Raw genomic sequence first — 21,033 nt, 5'->3', positions numbered from 1 at the left:
AGAAGTAGTGTTTAAGTTGAGACTAAAAGAATCAGCAGGAGTGATAGCAAGAGTGATACAGACGAGGTAGAGCCACGGGGCTTGAGAGACATGACCCCTTGAGGGGAGTCTGGGGCAGACGCGTGAGGGAGACCAGTAGGCAGGGGCTGGATCGTGCAGGGCTTGTGGAGTTATGATTTTATCTTGAGGCAAGTGGGAGCCAGTATTTTATGAAGAAGGATGACATGGTCAAATTTGAATTTTTGGAAATAGAGCATGGGCTGGAGGGGTATAAGTAGAAGTAGGGGGATGTGTTAAGAGGCTAATGCGGCTGCCTCGGCGACAGACGATGATGTCTTTAACTAGGGTGGCGGTGCCAGTGAAGATGGAGATAAATGGACAGTTCCGGGTACATTAGGGAGTGGAAACCCGACAGGGCTGGGGACAGAAAACTTGCCCTACCTGAAATAAAGAAGCCCTGGAAAAGAAAGAAGACGGATGTTGATAAGATACCACTTTATTTTGCTTCTTAACCCACCTGGTGTCTCCCCTCCCCTAACCCTGACGTCTGTTACATGCAAATAACATTAAGGCGAGGGGCGGGGCAGGCGCCCAAAAAATTCCGGGAACGTTTATTTAAACTGGGGTGGACTTCAGCGGAGAGTAGATGAAAGAACACAAGGCACTTCCGGTTACTCCGGAAGTGAAGACTCCTAAGCTCCTCCGCCGGCGGAGGGCCAGGGTGAAGGGATGGCCGGGCGAACGGTGCGGCTGGTGCTGCTGGTTGGGGCAGCCGCACTAGCAAGCGGCTCCCAGGGCGATCGCGAGCCGGTGTACCGCGACTGCGTGCTGCGGTGCGAGGAGCGGAACTGTTCGGGGGGCGCACTGAAGCACTTCCGCTCCCGCCAGCCAATCTACATGAGCCTAGCAGGTAAGCCCCACCCCGCGATAGGCCCCGCCCATTGGGCTTGCCCTGCCCCTTTCGCCCCCCGAAGACCACTCTGCAATATGTACCTTAGTTCCTCTCCCGGGTCCATTGTGAGTGTGAGTGAGTGGAACCCCAGAGTGATTAGATAGTCTGTCAACCAGGAGCTTCATTTACTTTTTATTTAGTCAAATGGGCATTTACTACCTCCTGGGTACAAAGACCTGGAAGGACACTGAAATCAGACCAGGGTCCTGACTTCGGGGCTCACAGTCCCCAAGGGGACTTTAGCCTTCTCAAGGGCAAGGGAGAGGATGATTTGAGCCCCAAAGGACTCTTAGATTAAGTAATAGGGAGGAAGGAATCGTTTCTGGCTTTGAGGAGGTGGGGGCAGTGATTATCTTGGAACATTCGAGAGGAAGGGCTTCTGGATGGATGCATTAAATCTAGGCCTGTGGCCATAGTGGGCACTTCCTTTGTGGCAGGTGTCAAAATAGTTATTTTTCACAACAACCCTTTGAGGTCAATTCTCTTAACCTGATTTTTGCAGATGGGGAGACTCAGAGAGGTTAAGTGTCCTGCCCAAAATCACACAGCCAGTAAGTGGTAAAGTGGAGTTTTTAGTTCTGGCCTGTTTGACTACACGTTTCTTCTCTTTACTATCCCTTTGCATACCAGACAGAAAACAGAGAGTGGAGGCCCTGGACAGATATGGACACATCCAGCAGCTTGGTTTACTCAGCGAGCGGGGTGCATGAAAAGGAGTAGTGGGAAATAAAGTTAGAAAGGGAATATGGGGCCTTAAAAGTCAGACTGAAGAATCTGGGCTTCATTTTCATAGATGGGGTGTAAAACGGCAAGGGTTTCTCCCTGGTGAGTGAGAGAAAATCCTGTGTTCAGGAAAGGCAAACGTAAACCCAGGTATCCACAGATGAGTCCATCAGATGGCAAAGTCTCCGTCTTGGGTGAAAGGAAGAGAGAAGAAACATCTCCACTTGCTCACTGTACACTCCTACCCGCTAAAACACACACACACATGCCTTTCCCTTATTTATATTTTACACCATCTCTCATCCATCCAAGCAGGAAGCTAGAATTTTCCGATTTCTTCTGGTTCTCTCCAACCTGCAGGACCTCTTGGCCTGTTTGAGTTTGGGCCCCATTCGAGCTCGCTCTGTGCCTCCCTATGCTGGGGAGTTCACCAGGCCATATTTATCTGTTTCAGGCTGGACCTGTCAGGATGACTGTAAGTATGAGTGTATGTGGGTCACCGTTGGCCTCTACCTCCAGGAAGGTCACAAAGTGCCTCAGTTCCATGGCAAGGTGAGTTGGAGGGTCAGGGTTAGGTAGATGATGGGAGTAAGATGCCTCTAGTTGGACCACGCTGTCCAAGCAGGCCAGGGTGTGGGGTGATGAGTGTGTGTTTGGGGCAGGTACCTGTTTTTCTCAAAACATGCTGGTTATCATCAGATGGGAACAGTGTGTCCTGCCTCTGGATTTGAGGTAACAGGATCTGGGAGGCTTTGGAGTCTCCTCAGGGAGTGGTCCTGGGCTGCTTAGGGTGGTTGAGATGCCCACCTTGCTACAAAGACCAATTCCCTGAGCATCCCCCGGCACACTTTCTGTTGCTTCTTCAGTAGGAGTCTGGATTAAAATAATAATACCCCCTCAGATTGCCCAGCGAGACAGATTGCTGATGCCTTTTGATCCAGTATGATCCTGTTCTAGAGTGTTGAGGTTGGCAAGAATTATTCTTCCCAGTTTGTCACAGAGTAAGCTGAGGCTCAGAGGGCTGTGGTTAGTGGTAGAGGAGGGATTAGGACCTGTGTCTTCTAGATGGCAGGTCTGTGCTATTTCCACCAGGCCATACTGAGCCATCCACACTGCCCGGCCTGGTCTTCCCAGTGCTGTGAGTGCTGGCCAGGATAGAGGGGTAACGCTCACCCAGGGACTGCAGGGGAGTTTGCGGAGCTGAAGAGGGACTGCCCCTGAGGCTTTGGCCAAGGTCCAGAGCTGCGGAGCCGGCCGGGGGCCTGGTGATGCAGCAGGTCAAGCAGCGGTAGGTTGGACCAACTGGGCATTGCTTGCTCCTCAGACCCCTCCCTGTGCTCCTTTTTCAGTGGCCCTTCTTCCGGTTCCTGTGCTTCCAAGAACCAGCTTCTGCTGTGGCCTCTTTCCTCAATGGCCTGGCCAGCCTGGTTATGCTCTGTCGCTACCGCACCTCCGTGCCAGCCTCATCCCCTATGTACCCTACCTGCGTGGCCTTCGCTTGGGTAGGTAACCTGGCAGGATTCCTGCTCAACACCCTCACCCAGGAATGAGGAACTCTTAGATCCCCATTATCACCCACCTAGCTTCCCCTCTGTTTTCCAGGGTTAAAGTTGCAGCTATGGGATGGTCGAGCCTGGGGAGAACATGGAAGGTACTGAATTAGGCCTTCCGTTTCTAGCAGAGTCCTAGGTCAGGCTGTTTGAGAGAGTGGGAGAGAGGAAAGAAACATTGTTCTTGTCCTGAAGCAGGAAGCTGCTGAAACACCCAGCAGGGCAATTTACAACCACAGAAGGGAGATGGGCGGTAGGGAGCATGCGGGGACCACAGGTCTTTCCAAGGACCCCTCTGGAAGGTTCAAAGCACTGTCAACCCTAGCTGAGGCCTGGAGGCAGTAGCAGCCACAGCATTCCATCTAGAGTTCAGTCTGGTCTTAGACCATCCCTGGAGAAGCTGAAATATGTTCCATCTGAGTATCCAGAGAGGGCTGTGAGCTTCACAGAATGGCTGGTCAGAAGAGCCAGCATCCAGAGCGTGGAGCTGTGTGAGAAGCAGGGACCGTGGTGCAGGAGCCACAGCAACCTTGGAGGGGGGGTGTGGGAGGAGGAGGTGGCGGTGGATGTCTCTAGACCAGAGCTACCACTGGAAGCCTTAGGGAAACAGCCCACCCTCACTCACCTTCCTGCCATCAAAGCAGCCTCTTGTTCATATATTGAGCGCCTGCTCTGTGCCAGGCACTTTGTTGGGTGCAGGAGAGCCACAAGGATATAAAAACAGACAGGTCCCTGCCCTCTGGTACTAATCACATAAGCACACAATTGAATGTAAAAGGACAGCTGTGAACAAGTGCAGTGGAGGATAGATGTGTGCTGCTGTCGGGGTGTGTGATGGGGTCTAGACCAGTACAGGGCAGTCCAGGGAGGCCTTCCCTGAGGAAGGGGTGTGTGAGGTCAAATCAGAATGATGAGTGAATGTGCACTGGCAGGACAGAGTGCAGGTTATATGAGGACCTGAAAGGCCAGGAGACCGACCAGGCAGGAAGCTGGGAGGGGGTGTGAGGCAGGTGGGCAGGTGGGCAGCAGGTGGAGCCTGGAGATGGATGGGGATGGAGAGCCTGGAAGGCACAGTAACACTTTAGATCTCGACAGTCAAAGCCTCATGAAGCAATGAGGGTTGGAGAGAAGGGGCTTGGTGAATAGATCTGCTATCCTGGCTACTGTGTAGAGACCAGGTTGGAGCGGGCAGGAGTGGATGCGGGGCCTAGTTGGTAATTTTAGCATGGGGCACAGTAGCGAGACTAGAGAGGTGGCCTGGGTCTTGGGAAGGAAAGTATTAAAGAGAATATGTTTGAGCTATGTTTTGGAGGTGACATTAAAATTTTTTAAATGTATTTATTTTACAAACAACTACATAGCTGTTACTGTGTGCCAGGCACCCTTCTAAGCGTTTTATAAATGTTAACCTTGTTAATACCATAACAAGTTTATGAGGTAGGTAGTATTATTGTCCCCAGTTTACAGATGAGGAAACCAAGGACTGGAAAGTTTAAGTAATCTGCCCCGGAGCCAGGGTTTGAATCTAGGCATCTGGCTCCAGAGTCTACACTCTTACCTTCTTGGCTGTGTGGATAACCTAAGATGGGAAGAGAGGAATCAAGGATGACCCCTGTGCTTCTGCTTAGGAGACAGTGATAGAAACTGTGGATGCGGTCACCAGGGGAGAACTTGGTGAGAAGAGAAGGGGTCTAGGATGGAGCCTCGAGGAACCCCAAAACTTAATGGCTGAATAGAGGAGGATGAGCCAGCAACAGAGACAAAAGGAGTGGCCAGAGGGGGAGGTGGGAAATGATCCATCGTGTGGTTGGGGGAGCCCTGGGACAAGGACAGGAAGGAGAGAGTAGGCCATACTCCTGAGTTCTGCTTCAGTCAAATAAAAAGAGACTGAAGGCCGCCCCTAGATCTCTGAGGACCTTGGGGAAACTGATAGTGTTGGGGTGCCGGAAGTCCAGGCCAAACCTCAGACTTGAGGGATGGGGATCGGAAGCAGGGCAGCAAGGAGGCTGCCGAGCCTCTGGGTGATGCAGCTCCTCCCTAACACTTCCCATTCAATAGACGTTAATAACTTTTATCAGTTACAGAACACAGATTACGTGACGGGCATGGTCCTCAGTTCTGTACATACATTTTCTCACTTAATCCTTGTGATACCACTGTGAGCTTTGTGGAAGGCTCAGAGAGGGGAAAACCTGCCCCAAGTTAACAGCTAACAGGGTAGTGAATAGTGGAGACAGGCTGGCACCCAGGGCTGTCTGGCTCCAGGGCCTGAGCACCTAGTCCCTCTCTGGGCTCTCTCCACGTGCTGTGCGAAATGCTTATGGAGCATCTGCCGTGGGTGGAGAAAGAGGTTAGCACTTGTGGTAGCTGAAGTCCCCGCCCCAAGGAGCTAAGCCAAGTGGGAGGTCCAGGTCCTGCCAATCTGGGCGGCAGGATGGAGGCAGAGGTGAGGAGGGCTCAGGGAGAGAGCTTTGGGAGCTGTGAGGTGGGGAGATCATATCGTCTGGGGGAGAAGTCTTTCAGGGAAGCGCAGAGAGGAGGAGAGGCTTCATCCGGGATTCGTAGGCCTGGTCAGGCTTAGACGTGTGCACGTGGCAGGAGAGGAGGTTAGATTCCAGCATTCCAGGCTGGGGGCACAGCAGGAGCAAAGGTGCAGAAGCTGGTCAGTGTGGGGCCTGGACAGGCATCCTTGGGAAGGTCAGCCTGACCACAGCGTGGCTGGGTGAAAGGGAGTCGAAGCGGGGTAAGATGAAGCAGAGAGGCCCCAAGTGCCAGGCCGAGAGGCAAGGACTCTTGTGTAGGCAAGGGCCTGGCCTCAGCCCAGCCTGTCACAGGCATGGGTGGGATAGAGCTACCACTTCCTGTTTTAGGCCTCGCACAGAGAAGGGAATTTGGTCCTGGCCAAGAAAGCAGGAAGGGTGGGGAAACTGAGGACAGTACACCCGTCCCCTTTCCCTTGGGGTTCTTCCAGGGACACTGCCGCCTGGCTCACCGCTTTACCGCCCCCTCGCCCCTGCCCCTGTTAGCACAGGACAGCCCGGCCTGATCTCTCCGAACTAAACTCAGAGCCTCCCTGGGTGGACGTGCTGGTCTGAGGGTCCCAGCGTTTGTCTTCACGACACGCGCCAGAGGCCAGTGGTCACTTCACAGCTCTTGCCTTGATCTCCCTGTTTCTTGGGTCTTTCATCTCACTGGCATCTGCCACTCAGCTTCCTTCTTGGTGAGGATCATACTTCCCAGGTGTACCCTGCAGTCCAGCGTGACCAAGGACCCTTAGGGACAGATCAGGAGATGTTAGGTTGAGAGGGGACAGATGCCTGGGGCCTGTGTCACAGGGCACCCTGTGGGATGTGGTGTCCTGGGACACGGGACCCCCTTCCCGCCACCCACAGGCCCTCGAGGGGCAGTCTCAGTGCCCCCACCCCCTTTGATGATCCGGTTCGGATTTTACACTTGATCTTAGTCCTGTGTATGTTTGCACGCGCGAAGGATCCCAGGCTCTGTGGAGGGTGTGGCAGTGGACTTTGTCCTGGGCTGGGTTTTCTGGAACAAGTGGGGCTCCTGATTTCTGGTGGGGTGGGGTGGGAAGGCCCCCCAACCTGCTCCAGCTTAGGTCTTGGGAAGGGGAGTGGGTCTCAGTCTTTTTCTCCGGGAATTAGCAGAGCTAATGAAGCTTTGGCACGAGAAGTCAACCCCTGCCTTGGCATTTAGACCTGGACGTAGGCTGGGCAGCAGCCAGGCTTTGGAGGAGCCTTGAAAACTCGGCCCTCCACAGACCTTTGACTTCGTGGAATCAGGGGCCCCTGCTCTCTGCCGAAGCTGCCAGGCCAGACCAGTGCTCTGCCCCTTCATCCAACAAGGAAAGGTCCTCAGGGGTAGAGGTGAGGCTGAGGGTGCCGGGAAGTCCCAGACTGTCTCTGCAGGATGATTCAGGGAGGTGGGGACTAACTGTACCCTACCTCTGCTGAGGGAACTGTGAGAAGAGACAGGTTAAGCCTACAGCAGAATGGTGGCTAGACTTCAGGAAGGACATCCCTACGGTCAGACAAGAGCCAGTGGAACAGGCAATGGCAAGAAATCAAGGGATTTTTTTTTTTTTTTCGGTACGCGGGCCTCTCACTGCTGCGGCCTCTCCCACCACGGAGCACAGGCTCCGGACGCGCAGACTCAGCGGCCATGGCTCACGGGCCCAGCCGCTCTGTGGCATGTGGGATCTTCCCGGACCGGGGCACGAACCCGCGTCCCCTGCATCGGCAGGCGGAATCCCAACCACTGTGCCACCAGGGAAGCCCAAGGGATCCTTTTTGATGGTGGAAAAAGCCCCCCTTCTCTAGTCTCCATCCACTTCTTGCCCATTCCTTTCTCAGGAGTGAACTGGGGCCGGCTTGCCCTGCCTGAGGCCTCTGGGGGGGCCCAGGATGGCAGCAGGCATCATATTTAACATTCTGCCTCCCCCACTTCTGAGACACCGAGCTATTTAAAGACCCACTTGTCCCCACCTCAGTGGTGTCAATGACAGCCCCGAGCACTGGGGCTTAGTACTGGGGTCGAATTCCTGACAGATCTGGCTCACTTGGCATCCAACCAGTTTCACGGCTGTGATATTTTTGTCTCAATTTTCCTATTTTCCAACAGACTGAAACAGCCTCCTGCTCTCCCTCCGCCCAGCCTTCCTTGTCCCCCACCAGTTCCACCCTCGTTGGCAACCTGCCCCGCCTCCCCCTTTCCTCAGTGTTTATGCAAAGTTCTTGGCGTCCATCGCCCTCCTGGCCTGTCTGATTGACCAGTTATCCCCCCGCCCCCTCATGCTACTCAGGCTTGGCTGAGGAGGCTGGGAGCAGCCGTACACTTGGGCTGTCCCTTCCCTCCACGGCCCTCTGTCCCTTCGCTTGAGTCTTGATGACAAACTCAAGTGAAGAGAAGTAGCATCTCTTCGGTGCATCCTGGTGGGGTAGTGGCTCAGGAGCAGGGAGGAGGGGCCTCTTCCTACAGCTGAGGCATCTGCGTTCTGGAATCAAGAGACCCTGGGGCCCTGTGGTTTGCCCTGGAACATTGTGACCTTTGCGGGGGGGGGGGGGTGTCAGGTGAAGGGAAGTGGTAGGGGGTCAGTCCCTGGACATGATGAAGGAAACTGACATTTCTGGGTCACCTAGCGTGTGCCAGGCCACAGTAACAGCCACCACTTACTGAATGGCTTCTTTGCGCCCTGTATTTTGCAGACATCGTCCTCACAACCCTCTTACGCAGTGGATGCTATTATGAACCCCGTTTTGTAGGTGAGGCAGCTGAGGCTCAGAGAAGCTGTTATTTGTTCAAGATCACACAGCTCTTTAGGGGCCGAGGCAGAACTTGAACCCAGAGTCCATCTCCTTATGGAGGCTGCAGACATCCTGCCCCCAGCCTGGAACTATGGGATGAGCCTAGGCAGTTGTGGGGAGACCACCCCTTCTTGGCCTAGACCTCCCTGGCCGGCAGGGAGAATGGGAGGCAGACTTGGGCTCTTTGGCCTCAAGTCTGTGAAGTGGTGTGAGGATCCCACACTGGTCAACTAGGTGGGGAGAAGTAACTCCTAATGTTTAACCCTGTTCCTGGGCGCTGTGCTGTACACTGTACTTGTATTGCTCATTAAATCCTTATCAATACTATGATTATTCCCATTTTACAGATGAGAAAACTGAGGCACAGCAAGGCTAAATAACTTGCCCAAGGACACACAGGAAATGCAGAGGCAGGATTTGAACCCTGGCAGTCTGGCCCTAGGGCCTGCATTGTTAATGACACTATCTCCCAAATCTGTGGAGAGGGTCAGAAGAGGAGCCCTCCATAATGGGAAACTCCCAAGGGGAGAGGGGACTTTTCAGGGGTGCAGAGTCCAGGCTTCAGGTGGGTCTCTGTAAGTGGAAGGCCCCCTGGGGAGGCAGTTGGGCAGGGAACCAAGCCGCCCCCAGCCCCATCCCATAGAGCTAAGCCCTAGCCCTGTGCATCCCCCCCAACCCCCAGCCACCACTTAGTTCAGTCCTCCTGTCACCTCCCCCTTCCTGCCATGGGTGACAAGGAGGCCTGGCTGGCCGCCATTCCCTGCTGCCTTCCCCACCACCTCCCCCTCACGTTGGCTCCAGGGCTACTCTTCCCCAAGGGTGTCCCTGTTCCTCTCCTGCCCAGGAGACCTGGCCCATGTGATCGCCTGGGCCCCGTCTCCAGCCCCGGGCCTGCTTCTCTCCCCACGCTGACCCTGAGTACCACAGACTCTGCAGAAGCAGAGTCTGAGAAACGACTCTGCTCTGGAAAATGACCCGTTTTCCAGCCTCCGGACCATGCCTCCATTGCTGTCTCTGGGGAAGGGATAGCACCAGGGATGGGACAGGATGGCTGTCCTCAAAGGAGGAAGCAGCCTGACCTGGACTGATCACCTGACATCAGGGCTGGAAAGGGGACAAAGGATCACTTTGGCCAGCCCCTGATTTGTCCCAGGGGGAAGCTCGGGCCCAGAAGGACAAAGCCTGTGCCCAGGTCATGAGAAGCATACGCAGCAGGAGTTAGCCCTGGACCCAGGCCAGACAGGCTTACACCGGACTCCCCGAGCCTCCAGAGACTTCCAGCTTTGCAGCAGAGCCCAGGCCTCCACCCCATTGCTCTTCCCGTTTCCTCATAAGCCCCCTCGAGCCTGCATTAGGGAACTCATCCTACCCTCTGACCTTCCTGCTGCATACCGGCTGGAGAGTGGCTTTTTACCCTGCTCCCTCTGTCCCCTGCCTGTCCAGTTCTCCTGGTATACTGGACCCCACTGAGCAGCTCCGGCCTTTACCCATCTCCGGCAGGCCTGTACCACCCTAGTGCATCCACCCCCACCTCCAGGGCGTTCCAGGCCAGACCTTGGCTGTTTCTCCCTTTGGCTGCTTTCCCAGCCCTCCAGTGTGTGTATCTCCACCCCAGCCCACCCTTCTTTCAGTACGTTGGGCTTCTGCTGTGGACACAGCAGTCCCTCGAAAAAATGTCAGCACCAACTCCCACAAGAGGCAGGCCTCATTTGCAAGATGATCTGTGCACTCTCCCCGCGGTTAATTTCCAGGAGAAAGGCCTCCAGCGTTCCCTTGGGCCCTTGCCCACCGCTGCCCCTCCAGCCCTGCTCCTCTACTCCTCCCAGAGCTTGGAGCAGCAGCCACTGGCCTGGGCCTGGAGGGTTGGGCCGGCCCAGCCGGGAGGAGGCTGGGCTCCGTTGGCCAGGCTCCTCCTCAGAGACTGGCCCCAGTGGGACCTACTTGATCTCCCTCCCTTGCTTGCTTGCTCTGGACACACCTCATGCTGGCTCGAGCCCCTCCACCCCACCCACTTCATTCCCACCACCAGAGGCTGAGGTCACTGGTTCACCTGGCCCGGGTGGGGCTGTCATCAGCACCTGCCAGTTGGGGGAGGAGGTGAGGTTCCCCCGGGGGCTGTTGTCTTAGCCACTGAGTAACTAGGGAACTTGACTGTGCTGGAACTGGTTCCCGGGCCAGGCCGGAACCTGTGGCGGCTGCAGCCCCCGTGGCCTTGGGGGTTCAGGGTGGTGGGAAGCTGAGCCTGACGGCCCCGGGCTGGGTGGGGGTGGAGGGACACGGGTTTGTCCAGTCCATGGGCTCCAGGGCCCAGGGGAAGCATGCTTCTCAGCTCTGTAGATCCTTTTCCCCAAAGTGAGATGGATGTGAGCCCTCTGGGGGGTCTTCCCCACCTTGGGGCACCACACTCACCAGCCACTTCCCTCCTCAGGTCTCCCTCAATGCTTGGTTCTGGTCCACAGTCTTCCACACCAGGGACACCGACGTCACAGAGGTGAGCGCCCTCCCACTCCCGTTTCTGCTGGAGACAGTCCCCAGCGGAGCCAGGAGCGGTGGGGCAGAGCTAGGAGCGGTGGGGCAGAGCTGAGGAGCCAGGAGCGGTGGGGCAGAGCTGGCTTAGTTCTCTCTTAGTTCTCGTGCTGACTCGGTTCACGGAGCACTTGCTCTGTGCTGGGCGTTTTAAACCTATTCGTGCACTTGAGCCTCACTTGACCCCTGTGAGGCAGGTGTGATTATTGGCTCTTCTTAACCGATGCGGCAGCTGAGCCTTGGACGGGGTGAAATCACTTGCCCAGCATCATGCAGCCAGTGAAGGGGTGCAGTCCAGACTTGAGCCCACAGCTGCTGAGCTCCAGACCACGCTCTGAACTCTGCGCATGCTCTTACGTTCTGGAGTCTTGGCGGGCACCCTCTACCAATACCTCTAAAGCCTCGCTGCTGAGCACACGTTTTTTTTTAAATTGTATGTGAATACAAGGGTCAGTCTATTGAATTCAGGCATGAGACAGCGATAGACAAAAGGAGCACGAGACACGTCCCCACCAGCCATAGGCCTAGGACTCCCACATTAGACTCTGGCTGGGCCTCTGCCACCCCTCCCTGCCCCCATCCCTAGTGGGTCCCCTCTGGAGCCTGCCCTGCATGAAGCCTTGTCCACCACCTGTTGCCCACACACTGGTCCTTCATCCAGCTCTCCTTGTCCTCAGAAAATGGACTACTTCTGTGCCTCCACTGTCATCCTACACTCAGTCTATCTGTGCTGTGTCAGGTGAGCCCGCCTTGGCTGCTGGGGGAGCAAAATCAGACCCTGGGGGCAGAAAGGGGTCGCCAGTCTCTCCGCTGGGGGTGCTGTCCCAGGGCTTTCATCTCGCACGTGCATACGCTCCAGATGGCTCTGGAGAGGGACTCTGTGGTGGGACCAGGGGCCCTGGCTCTTTCCAAGGAGGTTGGCAAAGTCCACAGGAATTGGAGGCCTGCCCTGCTAGCCTGTTTTGATGGGGGAGGGGGCAGTGGCTCCCTCACGCTGCTGCTGCTGCGGGACGGGTCACCCTGCATCTGAGCGGCTCTGGGTGGCGGGGCAGGACCGTGGGGCTGCAGCGCCCGGCCGTGGCCAGTGCCTTCCGGGCCCTCCTTCTGCTAATGCTGACGGCGCACGTCTCCTACCTGAGCCTCGTCCGCTTCGACTATGGCTACAACCTGGCGGCCAATGTGGCGATCGGTGAGGTGGGACAGGGTCTCTGGGGGGGCTGGACCATCTGCAGAGCTGCTGGCTTGGGGTGGAGGTGGGCATTGGTGCTGTTCCCAGAGAAGGAGCTTCTAGAAAGACCCTTAGGGGGAGGGAAGGGAAAAGAATTGGGGGTGGGAGAGGGGGGAGGTTGGGAGGAGCCCCTGAGGGGGGCCCTGGGGTCACAGAGCATGGGGGCTAGGAGAGACTTTGGGAGGAGAGAAGGAGGTCGGGGAATGAGCCTCTCCCCGCCCCCACCCGCCCCCAGGCCTGGTGAACGCGGCGTGGTGGCTGACCTGGTGCCTGCGGAATCGGCAGCGGCTGCCCCACGTGCACAAGTGCATCGTGGTGGTCCTGCTGCTGCAGGGGCTGTCCCTGCTCGAGCTGCTAGACTTCCCGCCTCTCTTCTGGGTTCTGGATGCCCACGCCATCTGGCACGTCAGCACCATCCCTGTCCACGTCCTCTTCTTCAGGTGGGTGCTCCTCCCTGCCCGTCTTTGCCTGCCTCTTAGAGTCCTCTGCGCGCTGGTCACCCACTGCCCGCTCGCCTGCAACACCCCACCCTGCCCCCAGGGAACGCTCTCAGAGCTGTGCCTCAGTGGGCTCCTCCCTTGGCCCACAGCTTTCTGGAAGATGACAGCCTCTACCTGCTGAAAGAATCAGAGGCCAAGTTCAAACTGGACTGAAGGCCCTGGAAGCGGGTCTGCCCTCTTGGGGACTCTGTCCCTCCCTGCTGGCTCCCCTTCTTCCCCCCATCCCTGCCCCAATCCTTGAGATGCCTTTTTTTCCTTTCAGCATCTTGTACTTGGACATGGAGGGTGTGGGACCAGAATCATGTAACCTGCCCAGCCCCTTGCTCACCCCCACATGGCCCTCACAGTTTTTGGCGTCAGTTCAGACCTGGCCTCATAACATCTGGGGCAGGAAAATGGGCAACCCCTCTGCTCCCTGGAGCTGAACAGGGCTGGAACTGTGTTCTTAGCTCCACCGAGAGGAGGGCTGCCTCTCCCTCCCCATCATCTTCCTCCTCCCATCCCCTCACTGCCTGGGTGGTTCCCAGAGCCATCTGTCTAGCTGGGAGACCAGGTACCACAGGCCTTTGGGGATATAGTGGGGTCCCCTTCTGTTACCCCCATGCCCTCCTCCGGGGCACCACTAGGTGGCACTAGATGCTTGCTCTTTGCCCAGGTTTCAAGGCAGGTCTCATTCTCCCCATGGGATCTAGAGGGACCAAGCTGTTGGGATCGGGGAGCAGCCTCACCCAGACTGTTGTCCCAGTCAGACCCCCAGAGGCCTCACCACACTCCCTCTTCGGGGCCAGGACCCCAGAGAACCCAGGACAGGAATCCCTCTGGCCCCTGTGCTGCTCTTCTGGTTGGGAGCTCGCACGTGAGTGCGTAAGGGAGACCAAGTGTGTAGGTGACGGGCTGGTGGGCACGGGCCTGGGTGTGTGGGATGCCGGGTGGGGCAGTGTGTGTGAGCATTGGCCTTGTGCAGTGTGGAAAGCGGGGGTGTATGTGAGTGGTTTTGAAGTGTGGTGTTGGGGGGCAGGCGGGTTCGTGTGGGTTAGGGGAACGTGTAGAGACTGAGTGGAGGTGCAGGGGAGTGGGAATGCCACACAGTGGGCGGGGGGGAATCAAATCACGTCCACAGCCATTTACTGAGCACCAACCCTATACACAGCCCCAGGCCAGGCAGAAAGCCAGGGTGTCCCCAAGATCTGGCAGGGGTAAGGGTGTCCAGGCTGCATGTGTGTATATGTGTTCCTTTCTTTTGCCGCCCTCTTTATGAACCTCGTTGGGCTTCTGCACAACCCAAGATCTCCCCCAGAATCAGCCCCTTGGGAGGCAGAGGGAGGAAGAAAACTGGGGATCCTCCTTGCCTGGACGTGGTTGGCCAGCCCCTACCCCAGTGTCCTGCCTGCTAAGCCCCTTTGCCACTGCCTGACCCAGGGGAGGGAGGGGGCAATCTGAGGGAGGAGGGGAGAAGGCTTTGGCTGGGTCTGGTTTCTGGTCTTCCCAGAGGCAGGCAGGGGCCGTGCTGTACCTACACCCTGGCAAAGGTGACCCCTGCCAGTTGCCAGCAGCCATAGCACATTCCTGCTCCACAAGGACAGAATATGGAGCTGCAGAAACTTTCCATCCAAAGGCAGTGTCTGTGACTGGAGCAAGGAGTCGGGATTCTCTGCCCTCTTGCCTCTCCCTGGGGGTAAGGGCGCTGAGCTAGGACTCCAACCTCAGGGACTTGGGTGACCTGTAACTTCTTTTGATACTAAGAACTATTTTAAGGTAGGAGGGTGGCAAGGGACATTCTTAATAAACCAATTCTCAGACTCACCTACCCTTTTCCGGCTCATTTGTGTAAGTAGGGTGGGCTGGAGGGAAGAAGACAGAGCTGGCTGGAGGCAACAGGCAGATGGCGTCTCTACCTAGGCCCATGGGAGTGGGGATGGCAAGGACCAGATTCAGGGCAACAGCAGATCTGGATGGAGCTCCCGTCCCGCTCGTAGTGGGGACTGGGAGAGGGAGCTGGTGCCTGTTCTTCCCCTTTGACTTCCCTTGGCCTTTGTGCCTGGGTTGTAGCACCACCGCCTGCAAGTTCTCCTAATTATCCCCCTTCACCTCCCCTTCTGGGCTCTGCTAAGCTCCTCTATTATTTATTTGTTCCTAACCTTTCTGAGCTTCACCTGCAAACAGGATAACAGGACCTGCTGCCGAGTGTGAGGACTGAATGGACCTAGCAGGTGCCTGGCACACAGCAGATGCTGAATGAGTTTCCTCTGACCCTGGCTTTCCTTAGTTTGGGAAGAATGAGTGTACGGAAACCTTCCTTCATGGAAGCTTCTGGGAAAAAGGCCAGGGTTGATGCCTCCCATATGCCCACAACACAAGAGAGAGCTCTGGGCCCTTGTTGCTCCCCAGGAGAGCCGCAGACTGCACTTAACACCAACCAGCACGGACTTATTTCTTTATTAGGTGCCACCTCAGATAACAGGGAATCTAGGTGGGTGAGGGCCGCCGACACTGTATGCACTGGGGCCTCACACCCCCACCTTCTTCTGGGCCCAGGCGAAGAAGATGCCCTTGACATCATCTACGCCAGTCCGAAGGTGGGAAGGCATGATGTAGGTACGCAGATCCCTCACCTCATAGCCGCTACGCACCAGGGCCTCCCTCACCTCCTCCTCACGCACTGGCACCACTGCCAGCCTGGCCTCCCCAGCCAGGTACCATGACTCCTCCAGGGCCCCGATGAGGAGGAGGTGCCCCCCAGGCCTCAGCAGTGTAGTGATGTGGTCCAGGGCCCGCTGGAAGCTGGCAAGGTCCGGACTCACAGCCTCTAGGCAGAAGGCGGAGACCAGGGCATCGGCAGGCAGGGGCGCCAGGCTCCCAGCGCCCAGGGGCTGGGGCTGGTGCACATCGATGGGCAGGATCCGCTTCACCCTGGCTCTCAGCTGGCACTCCTTCTCTTGGCAGGATTCACTGTTTGACTCAGAAGGCAGAGTCAGGACCAGGGCTCTGGACTGCCCACACCCAGTTCTCTGTTGCCTCCCACCAGCCACTCCGTGGGAAACCCGCTGCCCAACCCGTACCCCCCAGCCCTTACCCCTTGCCCTCGATGAGACAGACATGCTGGCTGTACACGCTCCAGTCGAAGGCCCCAGGCTCGTCTCGCAGCCAGAGCCCCAGCTCCTGGCGGTTCACCTCCAAGAAATCTGTCATCGTGATGTCCTCAAAGTGGGCGCAGGCGCTGAGCAGCTGGTAGATAGTGGGGCCTGAACCAATGTCAATGAGGGTGCGTCCAGACACCTCACCTGGGTGGGGCAGAGGAAGCAGGTCCTGGTGCTAGGCCTGTGCCTGCAGCCCCCAGCCTCAGTCACGGCCTCCCTTACCTGGGGCTTCTTCCCCCTCTCTCCGTTCCTTCTCCCCCTGGAAGTGTGTCTCTGTCTGGAAGAAGCATTAGCTCTGGAGTTAGACTAACCAGGGTCTGAGTCTGGCTCTAACGTCCGCTGACTTTTACCTTGGGAAATGAACCTAACCTCTCTGTGACTCAGGTTCCGCAACTATACACTCTAGTCACCTACCAGTGAGGATTAAGTGGGGGAACTCTCAGGTGCCTGGCAGCTTCTCTCCTCCGCCTTTGCCCCTCATTCTGCATTCCCCACCTCACTTCTCAATTCTGAGTGCTCTCCCTCCCGAGCCCCCCCTCACGTGAGGGATGCTTGCTCCTCTTCTGTTTTCACCCCTTAACTACCTATCCCCATCTGGCTGTCGCGTGCGCGCCCCTTTGGCTCCCTGATGACTCCTTGTCCTGTTTCCCAGCGCTCACCGGTGGCGAAGGTCTGCGCCAAGCAGCGCAGCTTCCAAGGCCCGACGCCGTCGGGGCCGCTCAGGTCCCCCCGAGGGGGCGCGTAGTTGTTGCGGAGGTAGGCGCGGGGCTCGAAGCGCTGGTAGGCCGAGGCGACTGCCGCCCGGCCCGGGTCTAAGTCGGGGGCCGCGCCCGCAGCGTGACTCAGGTCTGTCCCGCTCATGCTGCTGCCGCGGCTGCCCTTGTCCCCCGCTCGCCTTTATCTGCGGCCGGACCCCCGCCCCGACCTCTCCGCTGCGGGGGCGGCGGCTGAGCGATGAGCCGCCCGGGGCCACGCGCGCTGCGTTTCCCTTACCCCATCCATCTCCTTTAGTGTCGGAGCAGCAGACACACGGGGGGAGCATCCGTCCCCGCCCCTGCTCCATGGTTGCTCCCCTCTGCCCTCCACCCCTTGCCTCACCTGCCCTGGTCCAAGGCCAGCTCCCGCGCCCTGCCCCTCAGCTTCGTGCCCCCAGACTCCTTAGACCCCTGCGTCCACCAGCCCCAGCTCCTCCCTGTAGCTCTTCTCCATTCACCCCTTTTGCCTGGCATCCCTTCCCTTCTTTTTTGCCAGGGTTCAAGCTAGCCCTTTCCCCCATTCCCAGCTCCCAGCGCCAGGGACATCTCTTGGGACACCCTGTCCAACAGCCACCCCCCCTTCCTTAGTGAGGTCACCCCAACTCCCCTTCTCCGCCTCTCCTCTAGGCCTCTTTCGTCCCTGTCCTCCAGCGTTGCCCCCGCCCCCCGCCCCGACTCCAGAAAGGACAGTCCGTTCTGGCCTCCGCCACGGTCGCCCCGGGGCCCCAGAGCGGAGCTCCGGCCCCGCCCGTCAGATGGCAGCGACGATAGGGCAGGCGAGCAGGGATAAAGCACTTAGCGGACGGAACTGCCCGGGCCTCCCCTGCGGGCCCTGCAGGCTCCCAGCCGCGTATCTGGGGGCTGCCGAGGGCGGAAGGCTCGGGACGTTCTGTCACGTCCGGGGCGAGGGACCCAGGTGAGGACGGAAGGACGCGGGGTGCGTTCTCCAGGCTGCCAGGGGTACCAGGGGACGCGATCCGAGCCTTCGGGTGCCAAGGGATTAGGTGTGTCGCCTGGTCTGGAGTCTGACCCCGCTCATCTCCCAGCCCACACTCCAGCCCCCTCTGGGGGAGCAGGGCCAGGCCAGCCCTGCAGATTGCTTGGCACTCCAGGTACCAGGCTGTCGAGATGCCAGTGTCCCCCTTCCTATCCTCCCAAATGGGAAGTGGATTCTGCGGGGCCGTCTCCGTGGTCTTCCTGGAGTGGAGCCCTCCTCTGGCTAAGTCTAGTGCCTCTCGGCCCTGGGTGGGCTGCCAGCCCCTGGCCGCCTCTGCGCCACACCCTTACCCTCACCTTGTCCCAAAGGGAAAGTGTCTTCTTGTTGGACCAGGCAGCCAGGTTGGGACATGAGTCACCACAACAGCTGCAGGGGTCACACACAGGAACCTGACCACCCCCTACACACCCTACCCCCAAGAACCCACCTTGGGCTCCCAGGGCAGGGAGGGTAGAACACCTGACCCCAGCCAAGGATTGATTCTGTCTGGATTCAGAACCAAGAGAGAGGTCAGCCTTGGGGTCACTGACCCCATCCACACCCTGAGGCACAGCTGAGGACAGTCCCGGTGCCAGCCCCTTCCATATTCTTCATGAGGTCATTTAAACAAACCCTGGATGCCAACTGGCCTCCTGGGCACTGCCCAGTGCCAGGGGACTCACACAGAGGCCAGGACTGCAGAGCAGAGTCAGGGGGACTGGACAGACAGCCACCCTGTTTATAGCTCTGTCCCTGCAACCCTCCCCGCCCCCCCCGCCCAGGAGCATGGGGTGACCCACTAACTCTGCCATATTTAGCTCAGATGCAGGGCCTGTTCCCAGAAGTGAGCATGGGGGGGACACCAACAGGTGGGCCCCTCAACCACCAGGAAAGAGACGAAACTCTGGCATGTGATTGAGCATTTATTGCAGCGCTAACAGAGGGTGCTGGGAGCTCCACCCTGCCTCGGCCCTCTTCACGTCCCCCTCCCTCCGCTCTTCTCCAGGCCTCCTTCCCTGAGCATTCCTTATGCTTTTTCTTCATCCTTCTCTGAAGCTGAAATCCGGACTGGGGTCACTCCTCTCAGGGACCTCTTACCCTCACCAGCATTTTCTGCCTTTCCTCCTGGGGGTACTCAGCTGTGCTGGCCCCCAGCACTCCACCCTTAGTGCCCACCGTCTTTGCTCCCTCCCTGTGGGAACTCAGGAGACCCAGGCATCCTGGCCTCTGGCTCCCACCTCCCCTAGCCCCCAATTCTGGGCAAACTACAAAGCTTCCATGGCCAGCAGCTCCCCTCCGTGGTCCTAGCCAGGAAGGGCCCAGCCCAGGGCAGGCACTGTGGAGCCCAAGTCACCGTCCCTCTCAGCCTCTCTGTGCTTCCTGGGACGTGGAGCGAGACAGGGTGCGACACAGGGCGCCGGGCTTGCTGACAGGCACCACAGGGGGCAGCTGCTTGGTGATCTCGGCCACGTCCTGGCGGTCCACACACTGGCCACCCAGGGCTGCTTCCAGTGCCAGCAGCTCCTGCAGCTGGATGGGGGTGTCCTCGTGCTCCTCCTTGGTGGAGCCCACCTTGGCAGGGGTGAAGATGGGCAGCGGCAGCATCCGCTGGTAGGGCAGCTGGTACTCCTGCAGCCCGCGGCCCAGGATGCCCATCCGCATCACCAGCCAGGGGGAACGCTGCACCAGCGCCTGGCACCGCCCCTGCCGGTGGTAGGTCTCCCGCCGCTGGGCATCCTCCTCATGCAGGGAGCAACTGGGAAGGAGAGGGGAAGGGGACACTGAACTCCTGTGATCTGTTGCCCTCCAGTCACACGCTGAGGACCTGGGGTGCCAGGACCTGGGGTGCTGGAGGGGTGACTCCACTTCGCTCCCCCCAGCGGGAACTCTCCTGGCCCCCACCCCCCGAAACTTCTCCTGGCCTTTGCGCTCTGGCTTCATAAGGCTCAGGAAGGGTGCTCTAGGGGAGGGGAGGAGGGACCCCCAGCTGGCCAGCACTCACCCCTCCTCAGGCCGTGTGGACAGCGTCAGATCCTTCCACTCAGCCCAGAAGGCCTCTCGGCGCTCACAGTCCTGCTCGGACACCTGGCAGCTCAGCTCTGAAGTGGCCATGATGACCGCTCACTCCCTCTGGGCTCTGTTCCTCCCATGCCCTTTAAATAGCCCCACCCTCCCCCTCCTCCAGGGGCTATTTTCAGGCCCTCTGGCGTCAGATGCTACAAGCAGAGCCAAGACTCACTGCTGGGGGATTCCGGGCCCAGGGCGGGGCTTGGGGTACCTGGACTCTGGCTGCCCCCAGGTCAGAGGTCAGCTTTTGAAGAGCTCAAGGTGCTCCTGTGGGGGCGGGGGTCCTCAGCGTGAACCTCCAGGTGTCTGACACTCCTCAGACACCATCTGGGACCAGGCACGTGCCCAGCCTCGTGCCACCTTGGCACTTGCCCTCTGCCCCACCCCTTTCCCTAACCCAGGGAGGACAGCGGCTTGTCTGTAAACAGAGCAGGAAACAGCAGGAACCGAGGCCCCCTCTGGGCTCTGTACCAGGCCATCGTGTCCTTCCCCACTGCCTGGGCTCAAGGGCACATCCCCTGACTATCCCCTCAGCAAGAAGGGACAGTGCCGCCACGTCCTTGGGCATCCGCCCCTGAAGGCCTGGCCCCTGACCACCACCTCACCAGCAGGGGCAACGGAAGTTAATTCCACACGTGGGATCCTGGACGCCAACCTTTGCCAGGTGTCTTCCTTTGCCGTCGGGCCAGTAGGGTGGGGGGAGCAGATGTGGGAGGTGGCCCCAGCTCTACCCCAACACCTCAGGTGGGGTGAGGTGGGAATCCAGGGGCTCCAGGGAGTGGCAGCCAGAGCTGGCTCTAGCCCCAAAGCAGCCATAAATGGGCTACGTGACTATGGGTCAGCGTCTGCCCCTCTCTGGGCCTCATTTTGCCCCCTTTCTGTTCACAATGGCCGTACCAGAGGAGTTCTGGGTCCTGTCAGCTCCAGGGTGCCACTGGGCAGGACCTGGCTCTCATCCCCAGGGAGAAGGCCAGTAGGAGGGGTGCCAGGACAGCCCAGCACTGAGAGCAGCGGCGCGTGCTGCTGGAAGCTGGCACGCAGGGTGGAGGGCATGGGGGAGGAGGAATAAGGGCAACGCTGAGTGGACAAAGCAAAGGGCACCAAGAGAGGCAGGGACAGGAGCTGAGATGAGAACTTAGTGGTAAGGCCTGTGGGCACCCACCTGGGGCAGAACTGCATCCTCTTGACTACTGAGCACTACACCTGATTCTTGGTATCTTTTAACCTTACAAAAGCTTTTATAAAGTAGGAAATGGAGGCTCAGAGAGGTAGATTTGCCCAGGGTCGCACACCTAGCCAGG

The 21,033-nt window shown here is 58.3% G+C and overlaps 3 protein-coding genes across 6 annotated transcripts; 1 reads left to right on the top strand and 2 right to left on the bottom strand.

The window, feature by feature from the left end:
- The first annotated feature begins 666 nt into the window (after positions 1-666).
- PGAP3 (post-GPI attachment to proteins phospholipase 3) lies at positions 667-14,600 on the top strand. Of its 3 annotated transcripts, XM_067715462.1 has the most exons (8): positions 669-910; positions 2,130-2,227; positions 3,025-3,177; positions 10,972-11,034; positions 11,747-11,808; positions 12,122-12,258; positions 12,533-12,737; positions 12,887-14,600. In XM_067715462.1, exons 1-8 carry the CDS (start codon positions 730-732, stop codon positions 12,948-12,950), a joined length of 963 nt encoding a protein of 320 aa, XP_067571563.1. In that variant the 5' UTR covers positions 669-729; the 3' UTR covers positions 12,951-14,600. The 3 variants fall into 3 exon arrangements, with proteins under 3 accessions (XP_067571564.1, XP_067571565.1, XP_067571563.1); XM_067715463.1 differs by lacking the exon at positions 3,025-3,177 and having other exon boundaries at positions 667-910; XM_067715464.1 differs by lacking the exon at positions 12,122-12,258 and having other exon boundaries at positions 667-910.
- A 618-nt stretch (positions 14,601-15,218) lies between these two features.
- On the bottom strand, positions 15,219-18,109 carry PNMT (phenylethanolamine N-methyltransferase). Of its 2 annotated transcripts, none has more exons than XM_067715466.1 (3): positions 17,983-18,109; positions 15,871-16,078; positions 15,219-15,746 (listed from the first exon to the last, which is right to left on the bottom strand). In XM_067715466.1, exons 1-3 carry the CDS (start codon positions 18,035-18,037, stop codon positions 15,305-15,307), a joined length of 705 nt encoding a protein of 234 aa, XP_067571567.1. In that variant the 5' UTR covers positions 18,038-18,109; the 3' UTR covers positions 15,219-15,304. The 2 variants fall into 2 exon arrangements, with proteins under 2 accessions (XP_067571567.1, XP_067571566.1); XM_067715465.1 differs by lacking the exon at positions 17,983-18,109 and adding an exon at positions 16,594-17,285.
- A 466-nt stretch (positions 18,110-18,575) lies between these two features.
- Positions 18,576-19,827, bottom strand: TCAP (titin-cap). The gene is made up of 2 exons (XM_067715469.1): positions 19,668-19,827; positions 18,576-19,421 (listed from the first exon to the last, which is right to left on the bottom strand). Exons 1-2 carry the CDS (start codon positions 19,775-19,777, stop codon positions 19,028-19,030), a joined length of 504 nt encoding a protein of 167 aa, XP_067571570.1. The 5' UTR covers positions 19,778-19,827; the 3' UTR covers positions 18,576-19,027.
- Positions 19,828-21,033: the final 1,206 nt, after the last annotated feature.

Source organism: Pseudorca crassidens, chromosome 19 (genome assembly GCF_039906515.1).
Source record: "Pseudorca crassidens isolate mPseCra1 chromosome 19, mPseCra1.hap1, whole genome shotgun sequence".
In the NCBI taxonomy this organism is placed as follows: Eukaryota; Metazoa; Chordata; class Mammalia; order Artiodactyla; family Delphinidae; genus Pseudorca; species Pseudorca crassidens.
Note: the sequence above shows the minus strand (reverse complement) of the source record. Positions and strands in the feature narration are given on the sequence as shown.